Below are 26,956 nucleotides of genomic sequence, written 5' to 3'. Positions count from 1 at the left end.
TTCGTTTGGGAGGAAAGAATTATTTTTTTGCGTGTATATATTACGGTGTTAGGAAGTTTTAAGATACCTTGCTTCGGCAAGTGTTACCGCAACCCAAGTAATTCGATTGTGGATGATAGTCTTCAGTAGAAGTTTCTACGCAATCCAAGGTGGAGGGTACATAAGCTTCGGCCTGGCCGAACTTACGGCCGTATATACTTGTTTTGCAATAAAAATAAATTAAATTTAGCGTCAGTTTAACTAGTTAGTTTTATAATATCACATTGTGACCATCTCAAAAAGTGGAGTATACTCTAGTTCCATTTTCGCAGGATGTAATTCATTTCCCCATAAAACTTCCTATAATATTGTATCATTGATATATCTTCACCAGAAGTGCAAATGGGCTACATTTTAATCGCATGAACAGCTATGTATACCCTAGATAGGAGTATAATCTAATACTAATAGGGCATACAACTCTAATAAAATTCGATAGATTACTTTTGCACTTGATATACCATGGCCACAATGCATGTACTCAGTTTATAGAACAAAATTAAAGAAAGTGGTCATTATCGAATACTGCCGCATTGTGCATGGATTGGAAATAGTAGTAAAATGAAATTGATTATCACTACGGCACTATTCGTCATTCTTATCGGTTACGGTTATCTTAAATTCGATGAATTTACACGACCAATACCTTTGCCCCATATCGATACAAATAAATATTGGGGACCTGGAGATTCATCCCATTACAAGGAGAATACTGCTATTAAAGCTTTCAAAATAAAAGTGGATCCAAAAGTTAGTACACAGAAAAAGAAAAAGTATGACCTTCGCTGAGTTTGGCTTGGTCGAAACTTATGTACACGCAAAAAAATAATTATTTCCTCCCAAACGAAATTTTAGACAAACAAAGTTCGTTTCTCATTTGCTTTTCGCTGTAAGAAAGTTTCTTTGGGAGAAAAGTCTATAATTTTTGTGATAAACGTTTATTCTTTTCCAGGATTAAAAACAATTTCATAAAGACTAACTCAAAAAACAATCTTTTCTTGTTAATTGCATTTTCCCTCACATTTTCGATTTTATACATTTTTAAATTTTACCATTCGCCTGGACGGAGAATCGAACCGCGGACCATGCAATTTGTAAGCCAGCACACTATCCACAGAGCTACGTAACTGTTATTGTCATCAATAGATAATTATCCATATAAGTTATATTAATATAGCATAGCTTGCGGCGCCCACGAGCCGATTAAACAAACTTTATTTAACAGAAACAAACATTTAGTTGGGCACCGTGAACAGTGGTTGCTACAACGAGTTCCTTGGCGACAGGATAACATGGTTTCGTATGCGTCCAAACTTGCAAGTCTATGTGACATCGAATACTTACATTCCGATATACCTATACAAGATAAGTTGGGCATGTGTGTGGGGAAAATCCTCTCAGCGGCGAATCCTAGATCTAGGAAGAAGTATTTTGATCCGAAGAACCCTTGGTTCGATTCGAAGTGTGAGAACTATCGTAGACGTATTCTACTGAGAATAACACACTCATTAGGAAGGAAGGCAACGATGGTCAGTAACAACTTGGCGTTAACTGATTTTTATGACTATTTTCAATCTCTTTTATCTACTTCTTCCATTGAGCATCAGATCTCTTGGTGTAGACAGTTCCGTTTAGACCCTTGGCTGGACTCACCGTTTGAGTTAAGAGAACTCTCTCTCGTGTTGGTTAAGGCTAAGAACAATAAAACTCCTGGTAAAGACGGAGTTAGCTATTAGTTCTATAAGAACGCACCGACCGAGTTCTGGAATGAGATGCTGTTTCTGTTCAATCAAATTTTTTTGCACGAAGATATTCCAACTTCTTTCCTTGGATCGGTTCTAGTCCCTTTATACAAAAAAGGAGATGTAAACGTGGTATCGAATTATAGAGGATTGTCCCTTTTAGATGTGATTTATAAATGCTTCACTGGAATACTGCTTAATCGTTTAACCAGCTGGTTAAACGTAAACGATATAATTGATGAATCTCAGGCTGGTTTCCGAAGGGTTTATTCTACCATCGACAATATATTTAGCTTGACATCAATAATCCATTTAAACTTCAACCTTCAGAAGAGGACATATGCCTTTTTTGTCTATTTTTCAGCTGCATTTGACAAGATACCGCGTGAGCTCCTATTCTATAAGTTGGATAGCATTGGTATGTCATCGAAAATGGCACGGGTACTGAGGAAGCTCTATGAGCATACGTCTTGTCGAGTGTATGATGGATCTTCACTTTCTGACCAACTTGTAGTTTCTCAGGGTGTAAAACAGGGTTGCCTATTAAGTTCTACGTTATTTTCTATATATTTAAATGATCTTCCCGATTTTTTACCATGCGGTATCTCGGTATGTGGTAGATTTATAAAAGTTTTGATGTATGCAGATGATATCGTCCTTTTAGCTGATTCACAGGAAGATTTACAGTGCATGATCGATGCACACTACTCTTATTGTTGCGTTTGGGGGTTGGAGCTTCGCCTTGATAAGTCGAAGGTTATGGTTTTTAGGAAAGGTTCAACGATAAGTAGTAATTTGTGTTGGCATTACGGGGGGCGTATTATTCAGCAAGAAAATGAGTACAAATATTTAGGTTTTAATTTGACTTTTAACCTCTCAAACTCTAAACATCTTGAACTTAAACTTGTTTCAGCGAAGACTGCTATAAATGCAAACTGGCTGGGATATCTCTATAACCCTAAAATTAATCTTGACAATAAATTGAAAGTCTTCAACTCAACTGCAAGGTCAATATTATTCTATGGCGCACAATTTTGGGGTTTTCAACGCTATGAACAGGTTGAAAAGTTACTACGCTTCTTCCTCAAGAAGATTCTATATTTACCCACGAATACTCCCAATTACATTCTGCACTTGGAGACAGGATGGCCTACCCTTTATATAAGTACACTCCAACTACATTTTGATTATATCAGGAAAGTATTTAGCCTTAGTATGGACAGATTACCGCGAGTGCTTGCGGAGGAAACGGTTCGGTGTAGCACATACTGGTACTCTCACTGGTCTACTCTGTGTCGCCAAATTGGTATCTCTTTGAATTTTGGGCAGTGGAGATCTGATTTAGCAAACCTTCATTCGTATATGATAGACTATGTGAGATCAAGGGAATACGATGGATCGCACGATCTATATCCTCTATTGCAATATGGTATTAGTCCCTATTTCTCGAATGACAGGTGACACTATTATGAAGGCCAGAGGTGGATTATTCGACTTGAACGCACGTGCTTTTCAAACTGATTCAAATGACCGTTGTACAATTTGTAATCTTGGTGAAGCAGAGAACACATTTCATTTTCTAGGGGTATGCCCCATTTTTGGAGGATACCGGCAGCACTTCTTTGGCAAAAGATCACTTTCACTTGAAGAAGTTCTTGAACTACTGAACAGCTCCGATCACTTGCACGTTCGCAAATATATAACCAGTTGTATGAAATACAGATCACTTCTAATCTCAGAATATTTATAATTTCCATCCCATCTATTCACATAATGTTTGGTATTGTACCCTTTTAACAAATATCCAATTTGAATATATTATAAGTCTTCTTTCTATTCGAGCCAATCAGACAAACAACATATATTGTTATGTCTTATTATGATTTAATTAATTTTATTTTCATTTACCTTAATTGAATTAACTTAAATAAATCATATACAAATCAAATCAGTGGTTGCTACGTCCGCCTTGCATGCCAAGGGTCGTGGGTTCGAGCCCTGCTTCGACCGAACTCGTTTTTTTTTTTGTTTTGTTTTACATATATTCCAGATATGTTCGGAAAATTCCGAAATGAGGTTCAACATTACATATTACTATATTCAATTTTTACTATGAACTGTAAAATGTGTCTTATTAAAGACTTAAAGTTAGAAAAAAACAGTGCTTGCTATAAACGAAACAGACTGTGTTGTTGGTTCAAAAATATATTTTTTTTATTGAAAAAATAAAATTGTTGTAACAAACGAATTTTTTTGATGATAAAAGTTTAACATTTTCGAAGAAATTCAAAAAACTATAACAAAAGAAAAACGTTTTTGGTACACGTTTTCCAAACGCTTTTTTTCTTTGCGTGTACCCACTACAATGAATGTGAAACTGAAGCTCACTTCAAAGTTCATATATTTGATGCTGAAGAATTCCAAGAGGCGACTCGGATTTTAATTTCAATATATCAATTAGATATATCGATATTTTAAATTTTGGGACTATAATAGAAAAAGGCCGGTGTGGTATACACAAAAAGTCAAATCAATCAGTTTTGGGCGACTACACTGTTATAGGAAGAATAGACTAATTGGTGCGAAAATTGAACTAAATTGTGCTCCACATTTTGAGATTTCCACACCCCGTTATTAAAACCAGAAAAAAATTAATGCCATGTTGTACTTTTTAACCGCAGTTCACGAAATTATACCCTCTTATAGAAGAAAAAATGAACTAAAAGTAAAGAAAAAAATCATTGCCGCCAATTCATCGCCATTCTAAACACACGCTAGTTCATTCTTAGTATTTTTGGAAATCGTACCAAAATTTTCTTCTGCTTTAGTTCAAATTTGATTTTATGTGTACGGTCATTGAACTTTATACGCACGTTTAATTCATAAAATGTTTGAGAGATACTTAAAAAGTAGGATTTTATTAAGCTGTGGAAAATTTCGAAAAAATTAATAAAATTAAACTACATACAATAAAAATAAGTTAAATTTAGTGTTCGTTTAATTACGGATTTTTTACCAAAAAGTTTTTCATCTGTGATTTTTCTAGTCTCGGCAATAAGGATATACGGCCAGGGCCAAGCTTAAATATATCAGATTTAGGATTTATAAGAACTTTGTGTGAGTTTTAGAGGAATCTTTATTTTCTCGGCAAAACTTAGAAGAAACAACAAAGGAAAGCCTAAAGTCGGTCAGGGCCGACTAAAATACCCTGCACTACCTTGTAGATCTGCATTTTCGAAACCATCTCAACTTCTTCAAATTTGTTGGGTGCTATACATCTTTCTTTTTTGACCAAATTGAAAAACATATACACTGTTAGAAAAATATGTTTTTCATATGTTCCGATATAAACAAAATGTGTTTCGGGCACAATTTTTAAACATAATTTATATTTAAGTGCAAACATGTAATGTTTCTAAACGAACACTAAATGTTTGGGACACATATGTTAATATGTTAGAACATATTATGTTTGGGACATGAATGTTTCATAAAAATAATTTGAAACAGAAAACTGTTTTATGATAAGGCCAAAAATTTGATATGCTTAAGTCTAAATATTATTTAATTTGAATATTAGAATGACTATTCGCAGTAATTAGAAAGTTTTAAATGCATTTAAAATAGTGTTAAATGATAGTAAAAAATGGTTCACTCCTAAATAAATTTATGTGTATATTATAAAATTATTTATTTATTTATGTTTATGCTCGACTCCACGTTCTTATTTCGTTAGAGTTTTTGAATTCCTTCCAAAATTTCAAACTTTTATATAAAACAGTCTTTTGTTACAAAATTGTTATTTATGCAATAAAAAATAATATTTTATCCAAAAGCTCAGTCCATTTCGTTTATATCAAGCACTGTTTCTGACTGTAAATCTTTAATAACCCACATTTCGAAGTAGCATTATAAAAATTTAATATAGTATAAATATAAATGTGTAAATTAAAAAAAAAAATTGGTTCGGTCGGAGCAGGGATTGAACTCACGACCCTTTGCATGCAAGTCAGACATGCTAACCACTGCTCCACGTGGCCAACAAATGTATGTGTCTTTTAAATAATATTATGTTTGCATGGTCTCGTGGGCGCTGCAAACTATGCTATATAAATGTAACTTATAACGATAATTGTCTACTGGTGACTGTAACAGCCACGTAGTCCAGTGGTAGTGTGTTGGCTTACAAATTGCATGGTTCCCGGTTCGATTCTCCGTCAAGGCGAAAGGTAAAATTTTAAAAAATTATAAAATTTAATAATTTCTCCAACATTATTTGTATTACAGAAAAAGGTGCCAAGAAGTAAAAAATTTCGTTGAATTATGTGAATCTTCTTGGGGAGAAATTTCTTCCAAGCATATAATATTTTTGGGCTCAAAATGCTTCCAAACATATAATGTGTTCACGTAAAACAAACATATTAATGTTTCGGCAGTATCCAATAATATATGTGCTTCCTGCAAAATATGTTTGGAACATATGTTAGAGAAGCGATTTTTTTTTGAGGGTGTATATATAGGAGCTACAGCCAGGAAGTTCATCTAAAGACACAATTTTAAAAGCACTTCCAAAAATATTCTCCCAAAGAAGTTCTTTAGGAGAGGAGATTCTATTAACCCTCTAATGCCCAACGACGCTTTTTTTGCTGCAAATGTGTTCACAGACAGTCGGACGGACACGGCTAGATCAACTCAGGGCCCGACCCTGATGATTATTGGCAAAGACGCCACGTGTCTATCTCGTCTTATTCTGTGTGTTGCACACATATGCACTAACTTACAATAAATACAAATACCCTGTTCCATAGAGTGTCACAAGGTACAAAATGACCTTTCACATGATTTCAAATTAAAATTCTGTAGATTATTACTCGAATGATAATGAGAAGGAAAATCGGGAAATTCTACTTCAGTTTCGGGCTATTTTCTATTCCAAAAAATTTCAGTGTCGAAATGCTTAAGAAACTAAATCAAGGACCCGGTAGCACTCTTCGGGTCCAGCATATATTAAATCGCAAAGGTTGTATCAACAGAAATACTTATACATCAATCAATTAAAAACGTAATCCAACATCGGTCGATCACGAGATCCTTGTCTTTGGAAGCAACGAAATCAAAAAGCATTGGGCACTGCGTAAGTGCATGAGATGCATTTCAGAACATCGTGAATCACGATTCGTGATGGTAATATCCTCATAGATAAAAAGTAAACTGTATTATAGGAAGAATGAACTCGTGCTCGTGCGAAAATTGAACTAAATTGTACTCCTTATTTGGGATTTCCACAAAGCATTCTTAAAACCAGGAAAATGTAATGTCCTCTTGGACTCTTTAACTACAATTCACGGAATTACATCCTCTCATAGAAGAAAAATGGACTGAAAGTTAAGAAAAATGTCATTGGCGACAAATCATTCTTTATATTTCATTCTTAATATTTTTGCGGATCGTACGAAAATTTTCTTCAAATTCAAATATTTTTTTCGAATAAGAAGAGGTTAAAATTAGCATTAGGTTAGGTTAGGTTAGGTTAGGTTATGTGGCAGCCCGATGTATCAGGCTCACTTAGACTATTCAGTCCGTTGTGATACCACAGTGGTGAACTTCTCTCTTATCACTTAGCATTAGGTTAACTATGGACATTTTTCGGTGCCGAGCAAAATTTTTGGCAGAAGAAAAGTGGCGCTTCGATGGGACTGTTTTGGAATAATGTTTTGTGCTCAATTACATTTAACCTCCCTTTTATAGCCTTGTGTGACTACACAAAGCCTGAAATCACTTAGAGAAGCTTTGAAACACTCAAAGAATTTTTCACAGGAGATAAACCACCGTTAAAAGCCCTTGCTGATGTTCGGCTTAAATTGGGATCAAATAATATATAATTATTTCTTCAGGTATTAATACTTGTACCTAATAGATCTCCTTAACATTTTTTTCAGATTCTAGGCGACATCAAATTTCAATTGAATAGGTCTGTGGATTTAGGCGAACCTTTGGAGGGTGTTAAGTTCGAATATGGTTACAATATTGAAGCCTTAAAAAATTTAGTTCAATATTGGCGCGACTCATATTTATCCAAGTGGGATGAGCGTGAGAAATTCCTAAATTCCATGCCACAGTACACAACTCAAATTCAAGGGTAAGTGAGATCAATCGAATTAAATCGAAAATTGTGTAGGGTGTCCGCATTTTGTTCCCATCGTATACGTTCTAGGTCTAGGGCCCGGGATAAATTCCGTCCCGAAATCCCAGGAATTTTTGAATCACGGGATTTTTCGGGATCCCGAAAAACTAATTCCAATTTGTTAAATTTGTGGCTTTTTAGCATTCTTTATTAAATTGGAGTTTTCATTCAGTGCAAACGGCCCTTAAACGGTCCTTAAAATGCTTTGCTGAGTAATATAGCGATAAGAATTTTCTTTTTAATATATTTATACCCTTCACTAATACTGTGGTACAGGCATAAGCGTAGGAAGGCCTCTGGGGAGGGGGCTTAGACCCCCCCCAGAAAAATTTTAGCCCCCCCCCAGAATTTGAAAACCTATTTACGATTTTACATTTTTATAAAAATTAAACAAGTATATACTCGTACAGCGCACAAAGTTCCACTAAAGACTTTCATGCGCAATCGAATTACTTGGATTGTGGTAGAAGTCTGATATTTATGAAATAAAGCTGTGGTTGAACTTATGATTTAGTTGAATAACTAAAGCTCCTTTATTATTTTGTTTAGTCTGGTTTAGTCAATTTAATCAAAAAAATAGTAATTGATATTAAAACTATTCTTTCATAAATTAATATCTTAATAATGCTCCAAAAAAGCGTCGCCAAAAAGAAGTGAAAATGTTCTTTTTGGGTCTGGAAGTGGTACAAAATTGGCGGAGAAGCGATGAATGTAATATGAACTTGTCATAGAACGAATGTCCACCATTTCAACAGCGTTGCAATGAATTTGCATCACTCCTTAAGGTGTGATCCGAATTCAGTGTTTTGAATGTGAATTAAAAATTTTGTGATATTTTCCAAAATAAATAATTTGTATACTTTTTTATGATTTTTATTGCATTCTAACGCTTGTTTGAAACGTTTTCCCTCGAATATTTTCAAATATTATCGATTTTTCTATAATGGATTTAGCATTTTTGTGGCAAAATTTGAATAATTTGTACCATTTTATTTATTCTTACTCTTTTTTTAAACTATTTGAAAAAAGAAAACAAAAAATTACGCATTAAAATATGAAAAAATGAAGTAAAAAACTTCCTGTGTAGTTAAAATAGTCAACTTCTTTGTGAGGACATTTTTGGAAGTGCTTTTAAAGTTGTGCCTTTAGAACAACTCCCAATTTTTTTGCTGGGAAAAGTGTGGAACTACCCTACGGGAAATGGATCAACCACAGAAATGGTACAGGACTAGTCTCTGGTGTGTATGGACCAGTCCCAGTTCTGGTCAAAACGTATGGAAGGGACCGTCCACTTTAACATGGGTTTGTCATTGACGGAGTAAATATACATTTTAAGACGCGTCTTGGACTCATCCCAAAGGACACTTCCTGGGACAATTTAGCAGGAGCACCCCATAAACAGTCTCGGACAAACTCTTAGAAATCTCTTTCAATTTGGGCTCCTAATCGCACCCGAAATGAAAAAAAAACTTTTGAAATATATCGAACAAAAGGTTATTCTGATAATTTTATTTCACTAAATGTGAAAATTGCAACTAACTGGAGCACAGGTACCAGTTCTGTGATAGGTTCGTTAGTGGCAATTTGCACCAATTTCCCGTAGGGTACTTTTAGTTGCTTTGTTATAAATTGATTGTCGAGTTATTTTGATGTCTATTTTTTTATTCACTTTTATGAAATAAAACATTAGTTGAACCTATAAGTTCAGTCCATAAAGTTTTAGCTAGGGGGGCTATAGCCCCGCCTAGGAAAACTTTCTAGCTACGCTAATGGGTACAGGGTATAATAAGTTTGTGCATTTGTATGTAACGCCAAGAAGGAAAAGTCTGAGACCCATCGTTTAGTATACCGATCGTCTTAGAATTAAATTCTGAGTCGAATTAGCGATGTCCGTCTGTCTGTCTGTCTGTCCGTCCGTCTGTCTGTCTGTTCATGTATTTTTGTGCGTAAAGTACAGGTCGTAGTTTAAGTCCCATCGTCCTCAAATTTGGCATTGGGTCGTTTTTTGGAACAAAGACAATCGCTATTGATTTTGGAAAAAATCGGTTCAGATTTAGATATAGCTGCCATATATATTTATTTCCGATCTGGTCATAATTGGCGTGTTTATCAACCGATGTTCTTCAAATTCAGTACATCCGAATATTTTATGAGTCTCGTAAAACTTGGAAAATATCAGCTAAATCAGTTCAGATTTAGATATAGCTCCCATATATATCTTTCCCCCGATATGGACTAATACGGTCCCAGAAGCCAGAGTTTTACCCGAATTTGGTTGAAATTTTGCACTAGGAGTACAATTAGTAGTGTAGTCAAGTGTGCCAAATTTTATTGAAATCGGTTCATATTTAGATATAGCTCCCATATATAGCTTTCGCCCGATTTACACTCATATGACCACAGAGGCCAATTTTTTGCTCCGATTTAGTTGAAATTTTGCACAGAGAGTAGAATTAGCATTGTAGCTAAGCGTGCCAAATTTGAATGAAATCGGTTCAGATTTAGATATAGCTCCCATATATATGTTTTTCTGATTTCGACAAAAATGGTCAAAATACCAACATTTTCCTTGTAAAATAGCCACTGCATAGTCGAAAAGTTGTAAAAATGACACTAATTTTCCTAAACTTCTAATACATATATATCGAGCGATAAATCATAAATAAACTTTTGCGAAGTTTCCTTAAAATTTCTTCAGATTTAAATGTTTCCCATATTTATACCCTTCACCACTACTGTGATACAGGGTATAATAAGTTTGTACATTTGTTTATACCCTTCACCACTACTGTGGTACAGGGTATAATAAGTTTGTGCATTTGTATGTAACGCCAAGAAGGAAAAGTCTGAGACCCATCGTTTAGTATACCGATTGTCTTAGAATTAAATTCTGAGTCGATTTAGCGATGTCCGTCTGTCTGTCTGTCCGTCCGTCCGTCTGTCTGTCTGTTCATGTATTTTTGTGCGCAAAGTACAGGTCGCAGTTTAAGTCCGATCGTTCTCAAATTTGGCACAGGGTCGTTTTGGGGAACAAAGACGATCGCTATTGATTTTGGCAAAAATCGGTTCAGATTTAGATATAGCTGCCATATATATTTATCCCCAATCTTGTCATAATTGGTGTGTTTATCAACCGATGTTCTTCAAATTCAGTACAACCGAATATTTTATGAGTCTCGAAAAACTTGCAAAATATCAGTCAAATCGGTTCAGATTTAGATATAGCTCCCATATATACATTTCGCCCGATTTAGACTTATATGACCACAGAGGCCAAAGTTTGCTACCGATTTTCGTGAAACTTTGTATAAAGAGTAGAATTGACATTCTACCAATACTTGGTAAATTTGATTGAAATCGGTTCAGATTTAGATATAGCTCCCATATATATCTTTCGTCCGATTTAGACTCATATGACCACAGAGGCCACAGTTTACTACCGATTTACGTGAAATTTTGCACAAAGAGTAGAATTGACATTCTACCTATGCTTGGTAAATTTGATTGAAATCGATTCAGATTTAGATATAGCTCCCATATATATCTTTCATTCGATTTGCACTTATATGGCCTCAAAAGCCAGAGTTTTGCCGTGATTTAGTTCAAATTTTGCACAAGGAGTACGTTTAATAGTATCAGTAAGTGTACCAAATTTGGTTGAAATCGGTTCAGATTTAGATATAGCTCCCATATATATCTTTCGTCCGATTTGAACTTATATGGCCTCAAAAGCCAGAGTTTTGCGGTGATTTGGTTCAAATTTTGCATAAGGAGTACGTTTAATAGTGTCGGTAAGTGTACCAAATTTGGTTGAAATCGGTTCAGATTTAGATATAGCTCCCATATATATCTTTCGCTCGATTTGAACTTATATGGCCTCAAAAGCCATGGCTTGCTTCAACTTTCGCACAAGGAGTACGGAAATCGGTTCAGATTTAGATATAGCTCCCATATATATCTTTCGCAAATTTTGTCAAATTTAGTCGAAATTGGTTCAGATTATATATAGCTCCCATATATATGTACACCAGAGTTGGGAAAATATGGTAGACTATTTCATATTTTGAGACCCATTTTCAATGGGATTTTCCTCCAATTGACTGCATAGTTTCCAGGGAGAATTTATATAATATCATATTTAAGTGTGTCAAGTTTGATCTAATTTGGTTCAGAATTAGATAAAGCCTCCATATATTCGTTCTTCCGATTCATACAAATATGGCCTAATTCCCACACTTTACACAATATTCTGTGATGATTTCCCCATATCTTAGTCATATTCTATACACTGTAATGCCAGACTTTCCACAGAACGGTTGAGTTATAAATAAGGCTCCAAGTCGCCTGACATGACCAAATAATATATCACAACCCACACTTGACCACATATCTTGGCAAGATCTAACCAATATCCTTGTAAAATCGTCACTGCTGAGTAGCAAAAATTGTAAATAATACTCAAATTCTCCTATATCTTGAATACATAAGTATCGGCTGGTAAATCATAAATGCTCTTTTGTACAATCGCATTAAAATTTCTCTCGCTTCATATTTCCCATATTTGCTTTTATTAATAAAGGGTGATTCTTTTGAGGTTAGGATTTTCATGCATTAGTATTTGACAGATCACGTGGGATTTCAGACATGGTGTCAAAGAGAAAGATGCTCAGTATGCTTTGACATTTCATCATGAATAGACTTACTAACGAGCAACGCTTGCAAATCATTGAATTTTATTACCAAAATCAGTGTTCGGTTCGAAATGTGTTTCGCGCTTTACGTCCGATTTATGGTCTACATAATCGACCAAGTGAGCAAACAATTAATGCGATTGTGACCAAGTTTCGCACTCAGTTTACTTTATTGGACATTAAACCAACCACACGAATGCGTACAGTGCGTACAGAAGAGAATATTGCGTCTGTTTCTGAGAGTGTTGCTGAAGACCGTGAAATGTCGATTCGTCGCCGTTCGCAGCAATTGGGTTTGTGTTATTCGACCACATGGAAGATTTTACGCAAAGATCTTGGTGTAAAACCGTATAAAATACAGCTCGTGCAAGAACTGAAGCCGAACGATCTGCCACAACGTCGAATTTTCAGTGAATGGGCCCTAGAAAAGTTGGCAGAAAATCCGCTTTTTTATCGACAAATTTTGTTCAGCGATGAGGCTCATTTCTGGTTGAATGGCTACGTAAATAAGCAAAATTGCCGCATTTGGAGTGAAGAGCAACCAGAAGCCGTTCAAGAACTGCCCATGCATCCCGAAAAATGCACTGTTTGGTGTGGTTTGTACGCTGGTGGAATCATTGGACCGTATTTTTTCAAAGATGCTGTTGGACGCAACGTTACGGTGAATGGCGATCGCTATCGTTCGATGCTAACAAACTTTTTGTTGCCAAAAATGGAAGAACTGAACTTGGTTGACATGTGGTTTCAACAAGATGGCGCTACATGCCACACAGCTCGCGATTCTATGGCCATTTTGAGGGAAAACTTCGGAGAACAATTCATCTCAAGAAATGGACCGGTAAGTTGGCCACCAAGATCATGCGATTTGACGCCTTTAGACTATTTTTTGTGGGGCTACGTCAAGTCTAAAGTCTACAGAAATAAGCCAGCAACTATTCCAGCTTTGGAAGACAACATTTCCGAAGAAATTCGGGCTATTCCGGCCGAAATGCTCGAAAAAGTTGCCCAAAATTGGACTTTCCGAATGGACCACCTAAGACGCAGCCGCGGTCAACATTTAAATGAAATTATCTTCAAAAAGTAAATGTCATGGACCAATCTAACGTTTCAAATAAAGAACCGATGAGATTTTGCAAATTTTATGCGTTTTTTTTAAAAAAAAAAGTTATCAAGCTCTTAACAAATCACCCTTTATTATGTTTCATTCCAGGGCGTTAGCCGATTTCAATTTTAATTCTAGAGATTTTGTAGAAGTACAAAAAATTGTCTCCATTATAAGTATTTGTATCTGGAAATGCAGACCTTTATATAGCCCTCCCAGCAAATTTGAAGTAGTTGAGATGGTAACACAAATGTTGGTCTACAAGGTAGTGAAGGGTATAATATAGTCGGCCCCGCCCGACTTTAGACTTTACTTACTTGTTTTTTACTAACATTGTGCTCCACCCTAGTGCATTAGCCGACTTAAATTTTGAGTCCATATATTTTGTAGAAGTCTATCAAATTCTGTCCAGATCGAGTGATATTTAAATGTATGTATTTGGGACAAACCTTTATATATAGCCCCCAACACATTTGACGGATGTGATATGGTATCGAAAATTTATATCTACAAAGTGGTGCAGGGTATAATATAGTCGGCCCCTCCCGACTTTAGACTTTCCTTACTTGTTTTGTTATAATTTTTTGCTTTTCTTTTCTTTATAATGTTGTGTTCGACTAAGTGTTCGTTAAGTGTGATAGCAACTTGAAATTGATTTTTAATTTACTCCTATGTTCTTTCGTAAATAAAATAGAATTAAACTAAATTGGTTTGAGGTACAACAATTTTCGCCGCTGTAGATTGTTATAACTAAAAATATTTGAAGGATATCGAAAATTTCGGGATCCCGAAACAAATCCCGTCAACATGGTTGCCAGATTTTTTCGAGACGGACCCCCAAAATTTCGAAAGTATATCCCCAAAAAATGCCCGCCCGATTATTTGTCCCATGAAAAATCCCCAACGTGCTTTGCAATAAAAATTACCAATTTTTTTTAATGTATACAAAGTTATAATTTATTTTATTGAAAACATTTAGAACAAAATTAGCGTAGTATATTTTTTTATTTCTTCCAATTTAAAATCTTTATTTTCTGATGACGGGGTGTAGGAGCCACCGCAAGAGAAATGAACCTACAAGTAAACTGTCATGGTACTAAAGAATTGATAATGGGACAGATAAATAACCCCAAGTAATGATGGAAGTTTGCTACATAAATATGAAGCTGTGATGGTAAGCAGGAACGTGGTTTAGCTCAATCTAAATGAATTCGTAAAACTTGGCGTATAAGTCTTATTGTACTTCGCTTTCACACTTCCTTTAACAAATTTAATACAGGGATTGAAGGTATAAATATCCTCCGAAAAATCCTCAAATCACGAAAAATCCATAAATCCCCATATCCCCAAAATCAGAAAATATCCTTCTTAACATTGTCTTCTAAACTGTAGGTTAGTCCATACACACTCAAAAGTGAACCCTCTATTTCACTAAAGCAAATTTAACTTTATTTTAGTTCATGGCATTATTATTATTGGAGAAAGTTTCATTTACTCTAATAATTTTTTGCGTACGTTAGTTAAAAGAACAAAAAATGGGGAAAAATTATACGCAAATGAAGCATAAAGAAGTACTAAATTCGTACTTCTTTACAAAATAGTTAATCATTTCTTTAAATTTATAAATTTTCCTACAAATGCGATCATCTTGAACTTCGTATGGCACTAAAGACATTCTTGCAATTTTGAACTCCAATATTTTCTTTCAAACTATTAACTTTTCTTTAACAAGTGGAAAAAATTAATTACGTCAAATAAATTTTCTTGAATTTGTCGAAAAATATTTACTTGTTTTTGTGATATCAGCACGAGTCAGCGTTTCATTGTAAGTTTTTGAGTCAATAATTTCAAAATTTCATGGGGGCTAAGTCCCCCACAGAAATTTCATAGCTCCGCCAATGAATTGGGGCTATATAATTATGGACCGATATGGACCAATTTTCACATGGTTGTTAGAGGACATAGACTAAGACCACGTACCAAATTTCAACCGGATCGGATTAAATTTGATCCTCTAAGAGATTCCGATTCGGTAGCTTGTTTCGTTCGGAAATTAGCGTGATTTCAACAGACGGACGGGCATCGCAAATAAAAATCGATCCGTAGATTTTACTTCTGAAATCATCGAAGGGCAAAATTTCATGGGATCCCGTTTAAACATGAACATGAAGTTAATATATGCCCTCTCATATTCATGGACAATTGGTCCATATCGGTCTATAATTATATGACTTCACAAGCCTCTTGGAAGGGGAACCTTTCATTCGAACTGGTAGAAGTTTGCTACGCGATGTTAGTATGTGCCACCAAATAACCTAGCCTTAATTAAGTAGCCCTCATTTCAACCGATCCCCAGATTTGACTTAAGGAGCCTCTTGGAGGATTTAATTTCACCCGATCTGGTTGAAGTTTGACACGTGATTTTACTTTGTGCCCCCAACAAACCCAAATTGTTTCATTTCGGTGCATAATTCTATATAGATAAGATTTGAAGGCTCATGAAAAAAACTAATTTAATCCGGATCGGTTTGGTCCTCTTATTACAATGCGAAAATTTGTTAATATCGGTTCATAATTACATATAGACCCTATGAGGAGTCCCGTATTAAGTTGCTTTAAGAGGCCAAAAACAAAACTATATCTTACCACGGGCCACATCGGACACCACAACACAATTTTTGCAGCCAAGAAGTATGCAACGCCTAGATAACTTTATTTTCAAAACAGTTCTCTTCAAACTATTAAAAGTCAAACTATTAAATTTGTTTACAATTGATCATTATTGCCTTAGCTTAAACATTCACTATATCCATGCCAAGCCTAGTGACGAGACATTAATGAAGCAGAAGAAGGTGTTACCCCTTTTATTACTTCACGGATGGCCAGGTTCTGTAAGAGAGTTCTACGATATAATTCCATTATTAACCAAGGGTCACAACGAAGATGACTACGTTTTTGAAGTCATTGTTCCCTCATTGCCGGGATATGGATGGTCTGATGTAAGTATTTGAAGGCATTTGATTGTTGTCATATCTTCTAATGTTTTTTTTTTCACTTCATTTTAGTCAGCCCGAAAAATTGGTATGAATGCCGCCGAAATGGCTATAGTTATGCGCAATCTAATGATACGTTTGAAATTTGAGAAGTTCTTGGTGCAAGGCGGTGACTGGGGCTCCATTATTGGTAGCCATGTGGCCACAATTTTCCCAAACAATGTCCTAGGTTATCATTCCAATATGTGTGTCATGTATACTCCTTTGGCTTTAGCAAAGAACCTTATTGCCAGTCTCATTCCACATAAATTTATTCCCTCTCCTCACTATTATGGTCATAACTTTCCATTATCGGAAAAGCTGTTATTTCTCATTGAAGAAAGCGGATATTACCATATCCATGGAACTAAACCCGATACAATTGGTGTTGCTCTTGTCTCGAATCCCATTGGCTTAGCCTCTTATATTCTGGAGAAGTTTCAAACAGCTACCAGACATTTTAGCAATCAATCATTCGATGGCCTTGAAAAGGTATTCACTTTGGATGCAGTGCTGGATAATGTGATGATTTATTATTTGACAAATACTGCCATAACGGCTGGACGCCTGTACAAAGAGACAATGTCGAAAACTTATTTCGAGTTGAATTTGGAGCGTGTTCAAACCCCAGTGACCATGGGTTGTGCCCGTTTCTACTACGATCTACCATCTGCCATGGATTGGCAATTGAAGGACAAGTATCCTAATTTAGTACATAGCAAGTATTACGATACCATAGGTCATTTTGCCTCCATGGAAGCTCCTGAAATATTGTACATGGATTTTATAGAATTTGTCAATAAAATTGAAGTATTGTAATGTAATCGATAGGTTTACTTTAGAACAATTTACAAAGAAAATTTATTAAACATAATAAATTATTATTTTTTTTATACCCACCACCATAGAATGGTGACGTAGGTATAATAAGTTTGTCATTCCGTTTGTAACACATCGAAATATCGATTTCCGACTATATAAAGTATATCTATTCTTGATCGGGGAGAAATTCTAAGACGATATAAGCATGTCCGTCTGTCCGCTTGTCTGTCTGTTGTAATCACGCTACAGCCTTCAATAATGTCGCTATCGTCCTGAAAGTTGGCACAGATTCGTCTTTTGTTTGCAGGCAGGTCAAGTTCGAAGATGGGCTATATCGGCTAAAGTTTTGATATAGTCCCCATATAAACCGACCTCCCGATTTGGGGTCTTGGGTTTATAAAAACCGTAGTTTTTATCCAATTTGCCTCAAATTGGAAATCTAGAGGTATTTTAGGAACATCAAAAAGTGTACTGAAAATGGTGCCTATCGGTCCATATTTTGCTATAGCTCCCATATGGACCGATTTCCAGATTTTGCTTCTTGGGCGTCTAGAAAGTGTATTTTCTATCCGATTTGTCTGAAATTGAAAATCTTGAGGTATTTTAAGACCATAAACCGGTGCGTCAAAAATGCGGGGTATCGGTCCATGTTTGGGTATAGCTCCCATATAGACCGATCTCCCGATTTTACTTCTTGGGCTTCTAAAATCAATTTGCCCGAAATTTGAAATCTAGAGGTATTCTACGACCATAAAGAGGTATGCCGAAAATGGGGTGTATCGGTCCATGTTTTGATATAGCCCCCATATAGACCGATCTCCCGATTTTACTTCTTGAGCTTCTTGAATCCGTGGTTTTTATCCACTTTGCCTGAAATTGGAAATCTAGAGGTATTCTAGGACCATAAAGAGGTATGCCGAAAATGGGGTGTATCGGTCCATGTTTTGATATAGCCCTCATATAGACCGATCTCCCGATTTTACTTCTTGGGCTTCTAGAATCCGTAGTTTTAATCGAATTTACCTGAAAATTGAAATCTAGAGGTACTCTACGACCCTACACTGAAAAAACAGTGATCCCACCAGGAAGAAAACTTTCGGTTAATTTTAGAAAATTTTGAATATTTGTAGAAAATTTTAACTAAACAGTATTACAAACGTTGGCATCACGCCGATGTCATAAAAATAAGTAAATATTTTTCGACAAATACAAGAAAATTTATTAGACATAACTAAGTTTTTTCACTTGTTAAAGAAAATTTTGTAGTTTAAAGAAAAAACTTGGAGTTCAAAATTGCAAGAATGTCTTTAGTGACATAGGAAGTTCACGATGGACGCATTTTTGGTAAAATTTAAAAATTTAACGAAATTCTGAACTATTTTGTGGAAGACACGAATTTAGTTAATCTTTATGCTTCATTTGAGTATATTTTTTCCTCGGGTTTAGTTAATTTAACTAACGTACACAAAAAAGTATTAAAGTAAAGAAAACTTTCTCCAAACATAATATTTCTATGAACTAAAATAAAGTTAAATTGGCTTTAGTGAAATAGAGAGTTCACTTTTTTTTGAGTGTAAGGACGTGTTCCGAAAATGGTGATTATCGGACCATGATTTGATATAGCCCCCATATAAATCGATCTCCCGATTTTACTTCTTGGGCTTCTAGAATCCGTATTTTTTATCCAATTTGCCTTGAAATTGGAAATGTAGAGGTATTCTAGGATAATAAAGAGATGTGCCGAAAATGGTGATTATCGGTCCATGATTTGTATATGATTTAGTTTTATCGATCCATTTGGTAAGGCCTTCATATAGACTGATTTCACTTCTTGAGGGTATAGAAAGCGCACTGATCATGAAAATTGCTTGAAACTGAATGCAAAATTTCCAGATTTTACTTCTCGTAATCATTTAAATAATTGGGATAAAAATCAAAGCGTTATTTCATCATTTTCTTGAACACTTACAAGAGATGTTTATGATTCCTCTAAAACTCAAACAAAAAATGCTTCTTATAAATTCAGAATCTGATCTAGTCTTGATAGCTAAAATCTTAACATTTATCTGTGGGTAGCGTAGTGCTTGGGAAATTATCTGTCATCAAACCCCACTTAAATTTTTAAAGGCACTTACTACTGTATATACTTGTTTGTTTTAGTATCATGAAGAATTAAACTTGGAGGTCAAATGTGTTGAAATGTTTTTAACGCTATAAAAAGTTCAATATTTACCGAAGTTTGGAAGAATTTACTCACTTTGTACAACTATGAACTATTTTGTTCGAAAAATTTTCGGAAAAATTTTACTAAATTACGAACTAAAAAAAGTTACGTTGATTGTAGAAATTGTTTGAATGTCAATTTTTTCGAAATCCTAATTCGTGAAATTGTGATATTTGACTTCTAATTTTGGGCAATTTGGATGATCAGTACGCCTTCTGAGCCACATTGAAACATGTATATACGACCGTAAGTTCGGCCAGGCCGAATGTTATGTACCCTCCACAATGGATTGCGTACACCCAGAGAAGGAATATGATCACCTCAAACATGTTTTAAGAGCAAAATGTTATTTTTGGGTTCGCAACCATGTTATTTTCTTGGAAATCATGTATCTGATTTCGGCAAGCAGGTTATATTTGACTATAAAATAACATTTTAGTGTCAAACATGTTACATGCTCACCATACAAAAATAACATTTTGCTCTTGAAACATGTTTGAGGTGATCATATTCCTTCTCTGCGTGTAGAAACTTCTATGAAAGACTGTCACCCACAATCGAATTACTTGCGTTGTGGTAATACTTACCGATACCAAGGTATAGGTAAATATTAGACAAAAAAAAAACAGATTAAACGGAATTATATACATATAATTCAGTTCCACAAATAATTACGAGCCGGTAATTGGAGAGCCAGAATTGAAATATGGGGGTCGGTTTATCTGAGGGCTATACTCGTATATAACTATAAACCGATATGGACCTAGTTAGGCATACTAGCACAATGTACCAAATCTCAACTAAATCGGATGAAATTTGCTCCTCCAAGAGGCTCCAAAACCAAATATGGGGATCGGTTTATATGAGGGCTTTAAATGATTTTGGACCGATATGGACCAATTCTGGCATGGTTGTTAAAGACCATATAATTGCTCCACCAAGGGGCTCAGGAGTAGAGGTGTGCACGTGACACGAAATTGTCGTGAATCACGAAAAATGTTGTGTGCGTAAGCGTGATTAAAAAATCAAAAGTCGTGCGTGAGCGTGAGTCACGAAAATAATTTCTTCGTAAGTGTGCGTGAGTAACGAATTTCTGAAAAATACGCTCACGAAAAAACCCGGCCCACGGACATAAACCGTTTACGAGATGAATTCATTTACAATTTTAGTGCACCCTGAAAAAAGTGTCTTCGAAACTAAAGGAAAAAATTTTCATCAATTTAGTTTAGCCAATTTATTCCCATTAAGATAAATTTTTGTTCAAAATAATAAAATTTACTTGCTTCAGTAAAAAAAATGCTAAATTTAAAGCAGTTAGGAATAGTTCATTAACTAGATTAAGGCATGGAATTTTACTAATACTGTTTTCTTCGCTGGGTATAAGAATTTACTACTGAACAAGAAAATTGTATTCACTTATAACAAAGCATTCGTAAAAATAAACAAAATATGAACTAAAACCAAGTTTCCTCAAATTTAGTAAAAATTCTTACAAAATAATCATTCTGACTTCCTTTATTATAGAAAGCTTATCATACGAATAACACTTGACATAAAAAATTTAAGTTTATTCGTACTAAGAAGTATTCAATCCTTTTAAAACTTAAGGAGATACACGTGTTAGAATATAGGAAATTTTCCTATATTTCTTTTTTCTACCTGTAATCGATACCTGTCATCGATTTGTTTGCGCGTGGGTTGTTTTTTAGTTGGAATCGCGTTGTTATGTTTTTTTATTTCTTTTTTGAAAACCTAACACAAGAAGAACTTCATCTTATTATTAGTGCTACACTCAAAAAAAAGTGAACTCTCTATTTCACTAAAGCCAATTTAAGTTTATTTTAGTTCATGGAAGTATTATGTTTGGAGAAAGTTTCCTTTACTCTAATAATTTTTTGTGTACGTTAGTTAGATTAACTAAAACCGAGGAAAAAAATATACTCAAATGAAGCATAAAGATTAACTAAATTCGTGTCTTCCACAAAATAGTTCAGAATTTCTTTAAATTTGTAAATTTTACCAAAAATGTGTTCATCATGAACTTCGTATATCACTAAAGACATTCTTGCAATTTTGAACTCCAAGTTTTTCCTTCAAACTACAAAATTATCTTTAACAAGTGAAAAATCTTAGTTATGTCTAATAAATTTTCTTGAATTTGTCGAAAAATATTTACTTATTTTTATGGCATCGGCGTGATGCCAACGTTTGTAATACTGTTTAGTTAAAATTTTCTACAAATATTCAAAATTTTCTAAAATTAACCGAAACTTTTCTTCCTGGTGGGTTCACTGTTTTTTCAGTGTAGGTACAATTTTAATGATGTATATTAATTAGTTGAACAAATAATTGAATTTAAGTTAGTTTAATAAAAGTATTACTACATATAAATTCTTAATTTCTAAACAAAGTATTTGGAAAGCTCCACCTTAAAGTGCGATGTATTATTCAGCGTTTGTAGATGGTTAGGAAGATTGTTCCAAAGACGTATCGTTGGTACGAAGAATTGTCTTTCGGATAAAAGACTTTTGAAGCGCATTTGGTTTATCTTTCTACCACGATTAGAGCGGGCAATGACTATTTTGTCCAATAAATAAGACGGTTCTTGAGAATATATGATTTTTTGTAATAATAGCAAGTTTTTATATTTCAACAAGTTCTCGAAGGTCATGTTGTATATTTTGTAAGAGTCTTGGGAAATTCTATCAAATCTACGTTTATTAAAAACATAACGAGCAATATTGTTATATGTTATTTGCAGTTTCGAGTAGTCGATATACGAACAGTTAGAGAAAATATCGCTGCCGCAAAGAAGAACTTTTTTTGCCAGCATCATACGTAGAGCAAATGGTGTCGATGTTTGTACTGCCCACAGGTTTCGAAGCATTCCATGTAATTTTCCAACCGCTGCATTAATGTGATTACTCCAGGTTAGTTTGTTGTTGAAAATTATTCCGAGATTTGAAGATGCCTGTACAATACTAATCTCGCAGTCGTTTAAGACAAGTGTAATATTGGATGGTAAAGTAATGTTCTGCTTCGTAATGAATAGACATTTTGATTTGCTTGGATTAATGCGGAGTGATTGTTAAAAAATAATATAGTAAAATAATATAATAAATAACAAATAAAATATATAAAATATTTGTTATTTTAAATCAGAGAGAAAAAATTATGTTCGTGGTGGTGTATAAAGAAAGAAAACAGAATAACAACCCCTTCATTCGTCTTCATTTTGGAATCTTCAATTAACAGGTAACATTCAGAGTTTTATATTTGTAAGTAATGGAATTGGTAATGAAGGACCCAATTGTTACGCAGCAACTTATTAAAAGTAAAAGGTACAAGAAGAAGAAAAAATTCGTTTAGAGTTGATGACATTACATGAAAATTGGAAATAGTGGAATAATAAACTAATATTTCAAGGCCAGTCGATGCTGTTGATTCTTAATAAATATATTTAATATATTAGTAAAACGTGTATTTTTTTTAGAAAAAATTGCCTATATAAATAAATAAAATTCTATTTAAAAATGAAGGTAAGCAGTTCTAAGTTTGAAGTAAAAAGGTTTACCACAAATATGTAAGACTTATCCCAATGAATGAAAAAAGTTCAATAAAATCATTCCACATATGAATTCAATTCAGTTTATTTTTTTTTTTTTCATTCTGTAGTATAAGGGTACATAAATATAGGAAAATGTTAACTAATATATGGAATGCATTCTACCTAATTTCAACGAAAATCACATCGTTCAAAAAAAATAAAAATATCTTTGGCGCTATATGAAGTTCAACTTTCTTCACAATGAGTTCATTTTAACTTAAGGAAGGGGTCACTTTTTTCTGGGTGTGACACCTAGGATGTTAAGAGTTTAATTATGATCTAGATTTTAATCATGTTCATGTTTTCAAACACATTTTTCGTGAGTCCCAATATTTCATCACGGTATTATTCGTGAGTCACGACATTTCGTGTGTGAATACCATATTCTTTTCGTGAGTGTGCGTGAGTCTTACCAAACAATATCGTGCGTGAGTGTGCGTGAGCGTGAGTAAAATAATACTTACGTGCACACCTCTACTCAGAAGGTCAAATCTGGGGATCGGTTTATATGGGGGCTATACATAATTATGGACCGATATGGACCAATCCCTGCAGGGTTATTAAAGACCGTATACTAACACCATGTACCAAATTTCAACCGGATCAGATGAATTTTGCTGCTCCAAGAGGCTCCGCAATCCAAATCTGAGCATCGGTTTATATGGGGGCTATACGTAAAAGTGGTCCGATATGGCCCATTTGCAATACCGTCGGACCTACATCAATAACAACTACTTGTGCCAAGTTTCAAGTAGATAGCTTGTTTCGTTCGGAAGTTAGCGTGATTTCAACAGACGGACGGACATGCTTAGATCGACTCAGAATTTCACCACGACCCAGGTTACGTTAGGTTAGGTATCAGGCTCACTTCGACTATTCAGTCCAATGTGATACCACATTGGTGAACTTCTCTCTTATCACTGAGTGCTGCCCGATTCCATGTTAGGCTCAATGACAAGAGACCTCCTTTTTATAGTTGTGTCCGAACGGCGTTCCACATTGCAGTGAAACCACTTAGAGAACCTTTGAAACCCTCACTAGCATTACTGAGGTGGGATAATCCACCGCTGAAAAACTTTTTTGGTGTTCGGTTGAAGCAGGAATCGAACCCACGACCTTGTGCGAGGTGAATCTAGTCGTGAAAACAGCGTGAAAGTAGGTATTTCAAAGTACTCCTCTGAAAAAAACCCACGTTTCTACAAAGCACAGTATATCAGATTTCAAAATATTTTGATCTGTGCACGGACGAAAAAGACTGTTTTTCACATGTTTGGGTGTAAAAATTATATGTTTGAAACTCAAATTTTTAGCACATTATTTTTAAATGCAAGCATATAATGTTCATAAACTAGCATAACATGTTTGCGACATATGTGTTAATATGTTAGGACATATTATTTATGTTTGGGACATAATATTTTTTAATAAGATATATGTGTGGATGCAAACATATATTAATTTAGAAATTGCCTTTAAACATATATGTGTTTAGAAAGAGAGACCGAGAGTATACTGCAAGTAAAAATGGTAAAAAAGTAACCAATTGGCACCTTAAAAACATATACCACAGAGAAAATTTTATTAAAAGTTTTTTCTACCGGTGTAAGTCTAAAGTGAAACATAATATGTTTTACATATTATTATTAAAATTTTTAATACAAGCTTATTGGACATGCTTTCATGTCATTAAGAAAAAATATGTTTGAACAATGTCAACAATATTTTGTTTGGACCAATCCTAAAAATGTATATGCTTGAAGCAGAATGTGTTTGGGAGTATATGTTACTGAAGCGATTTTGAGGGTGTGGCTACATCAAGATGATGGGCTGTAAACTTTGGATGTTTTGGTAAAACGGTTTTATTTCATCTCTCACATCGTGCTCAATTTTGATTGGATCCGTGTCGGAAAATTGTATATATATTCCAAATATAGCACAGCTCTTTACTGATTTAAAATACCTCTAGATTTCACATTTCAAGCAAATCGGATAAACATTGCGGCTTCCATGCCCACAATCAATCAAATCGGAGGATCAGTTTAGATGGGGGCTATGTCGAAACACAGACCGATATAGCCCATCTTCGAACTTGACTTGCTTAGAGATAAAAAACTAGTTTGTGAAAAGTTACATTAAATGAAGCTATATGCATTACACTGAAAAAAAGCATGCCCAGTTCCAAAGATTTTGTCTTTACTTTAACAATTTTGGTATTGATTCCGAGCCAAAGAAGCGAAGAATACAAATAAGGATACTTTTAAAACACAATTCTCTTTTAAATTTGGGTTTTGTGTACTTGCTTCTAGGAAGCAAATTTTAATTTTTCGCTTTCTCAGCTTTTTTTCTTCATATGCTATCAAAGTCCTTTAAAAACGAGTTAATGGCAACTTTATTTTCCAAATTCAGACTCCACTTTCAGTAGAAATTATGCTATGTTTCAAGTAAAAAAACTTTAAAATAAAGTGTTGAAAAACATGTCCTATTTTTGAACGATTTTTTGCTTTGTGGTCAAGATGCAAAAAGACAACAAATTTAAAGACAATTTCATTCATTTTAAAGATTTTGTATACCCTCCACCATAGGATGGGGGTATATTAACTTTGTCATTCCGTTTGTAACACATCGAAATATTGCTCTAAGACCCCATAAAGTATATATATTCTGCGTCGTGGTGAAATTCTGAGTCGATCTCAGCATGTCCGTCCGTCCATCTGTTGAAATCACGCTAACTTCCGAACGAATGGTATTAATATATGACCTCAAACACCCATGAAAAATTGGTAGAAATCGGTCCATAATTATATATAGGCCCCATATAAACCGATCCCCAGATTTGACCTCCGGAGCCCCTTGAAAGAGCAAACTTCATCCGATTCGGTTAAAATTTGGTACGTGATGTTAGTATATGGTATCCAGCAACCATGCAGGAATTGGTTCATATCAGTTCATAATTATATATAGCCCCCATATAAACCGATCCCCAGACTTGACCTCTGGTGCCTTTTGGAGAAACAAAATTCATCCGATCTGGTTGAAATTTAGTACGTGGTGGTAGTATATGATATTTAACAACCATACCAAAAGTGGTCCATATCAGTCCATAATCATATATAGCCCCCATATAAACCGATCCCAAAATTTAGTTTTGGAGCCTCTTGGAGGAGCAAATTTCTTCCGAGTCAGTTTAAATTTGGTACATTGTGCTAGTATATGGCCGTTAACAACCATGCCTAACTAGGTCCATATCGGTTATATATATCCCTCAGATAAATCGAGCCCCAAACACACAAAAATTGGTCCATGTCAAGTCCATAATTCTATATAGCCCCCATATAAGCGATCCCCATATTTCAATTCTGGCTCTCTACGTACCGTGCAAAAGTCCATGTCGATACGTAATTATTTGTAGACTTACCTACACATAACTTTTTTGTCTAATATATACCACGTATGGAATAACTCACAATTTAGAAAACGATGTTAAGAAATTTTAAAAACTTTATATTTGAGAAA

The 26,956-nt window shown here is 34.7% G+C and overlaps 1 protein-coding gene across 1 annotated transcript; it reads left to right on the top strand.

Moving 5' to 3' along the window:
* Positions 1 to 528: 528 nt before the first annotated feature.
* LOC142237738 (juvenile hormone epoxide hydrolase 2-like) lies at positions 529 to 17,614 on the top strand. Its single transcript, XM_075309134.1, has 4 exons — positions 529 to 789; positions 7,721 to 7,920; positions 16,550 to 16,757; positions 16,824 to 17,614. The coding sequence occupies exons 1-4, from the start codon at positions 601 to 603 to the stop codon at positions 17,607 to 17,609; spliced, it is 1,383 nt and encodes a 460-aa protein (XP_075165249.1). The 5' UTR covers positions 529 to 600; the 3' UTR covers positions 17,610 to 17,614.
* Positions 17,615 to 26,956: the final 9,342 nt, after the last annotated feature.

Source organism: Haematobia irritans, chromosome 5 (assembly GCF_050003625.1).
Source record: "Haematobia irritans isolate KBUSLIRL chromosome 5, ASM5000362v1, whole genome shotgun sequence".
Taxonomy (NCBI): domain Eukaryota; kingdom Metazoa; phylum Arthropoda; class Insecta; order Diptera; family Muscidae; genus Haematobia; species Haematobia irritans.
This window is presented reverse-complemented; position numbering and strand designations above follow the sequence as displayed.

What these genes read in the sequence shown, in the direction of transcription:
- LOC142237738 (XM_075309134.1), top strand. Translation starts at nt 601, where the DNA reads ATGAAATTGATTATCACTACGGCACTATTCGTCATTCTTATCGGTTAC. An exon ending in AAATAAAAGTGGATCCAAAA is followed by an intron (nt 790 to 7,720) that starts GTTAGTACACAG and finishes CATTTTTTTCAG; the next exon opens with ATTCTAGGCGACATCAAATT. An exon ending in CGGGATATGGATGGTCTGAT is followed by an intron (nt 16,758 to 16,823) that starts GTAAGTATTTGA and finishes ACTTCATTTTAG; the next exon opens with TCAGCCCGAAAAATTGGTAT.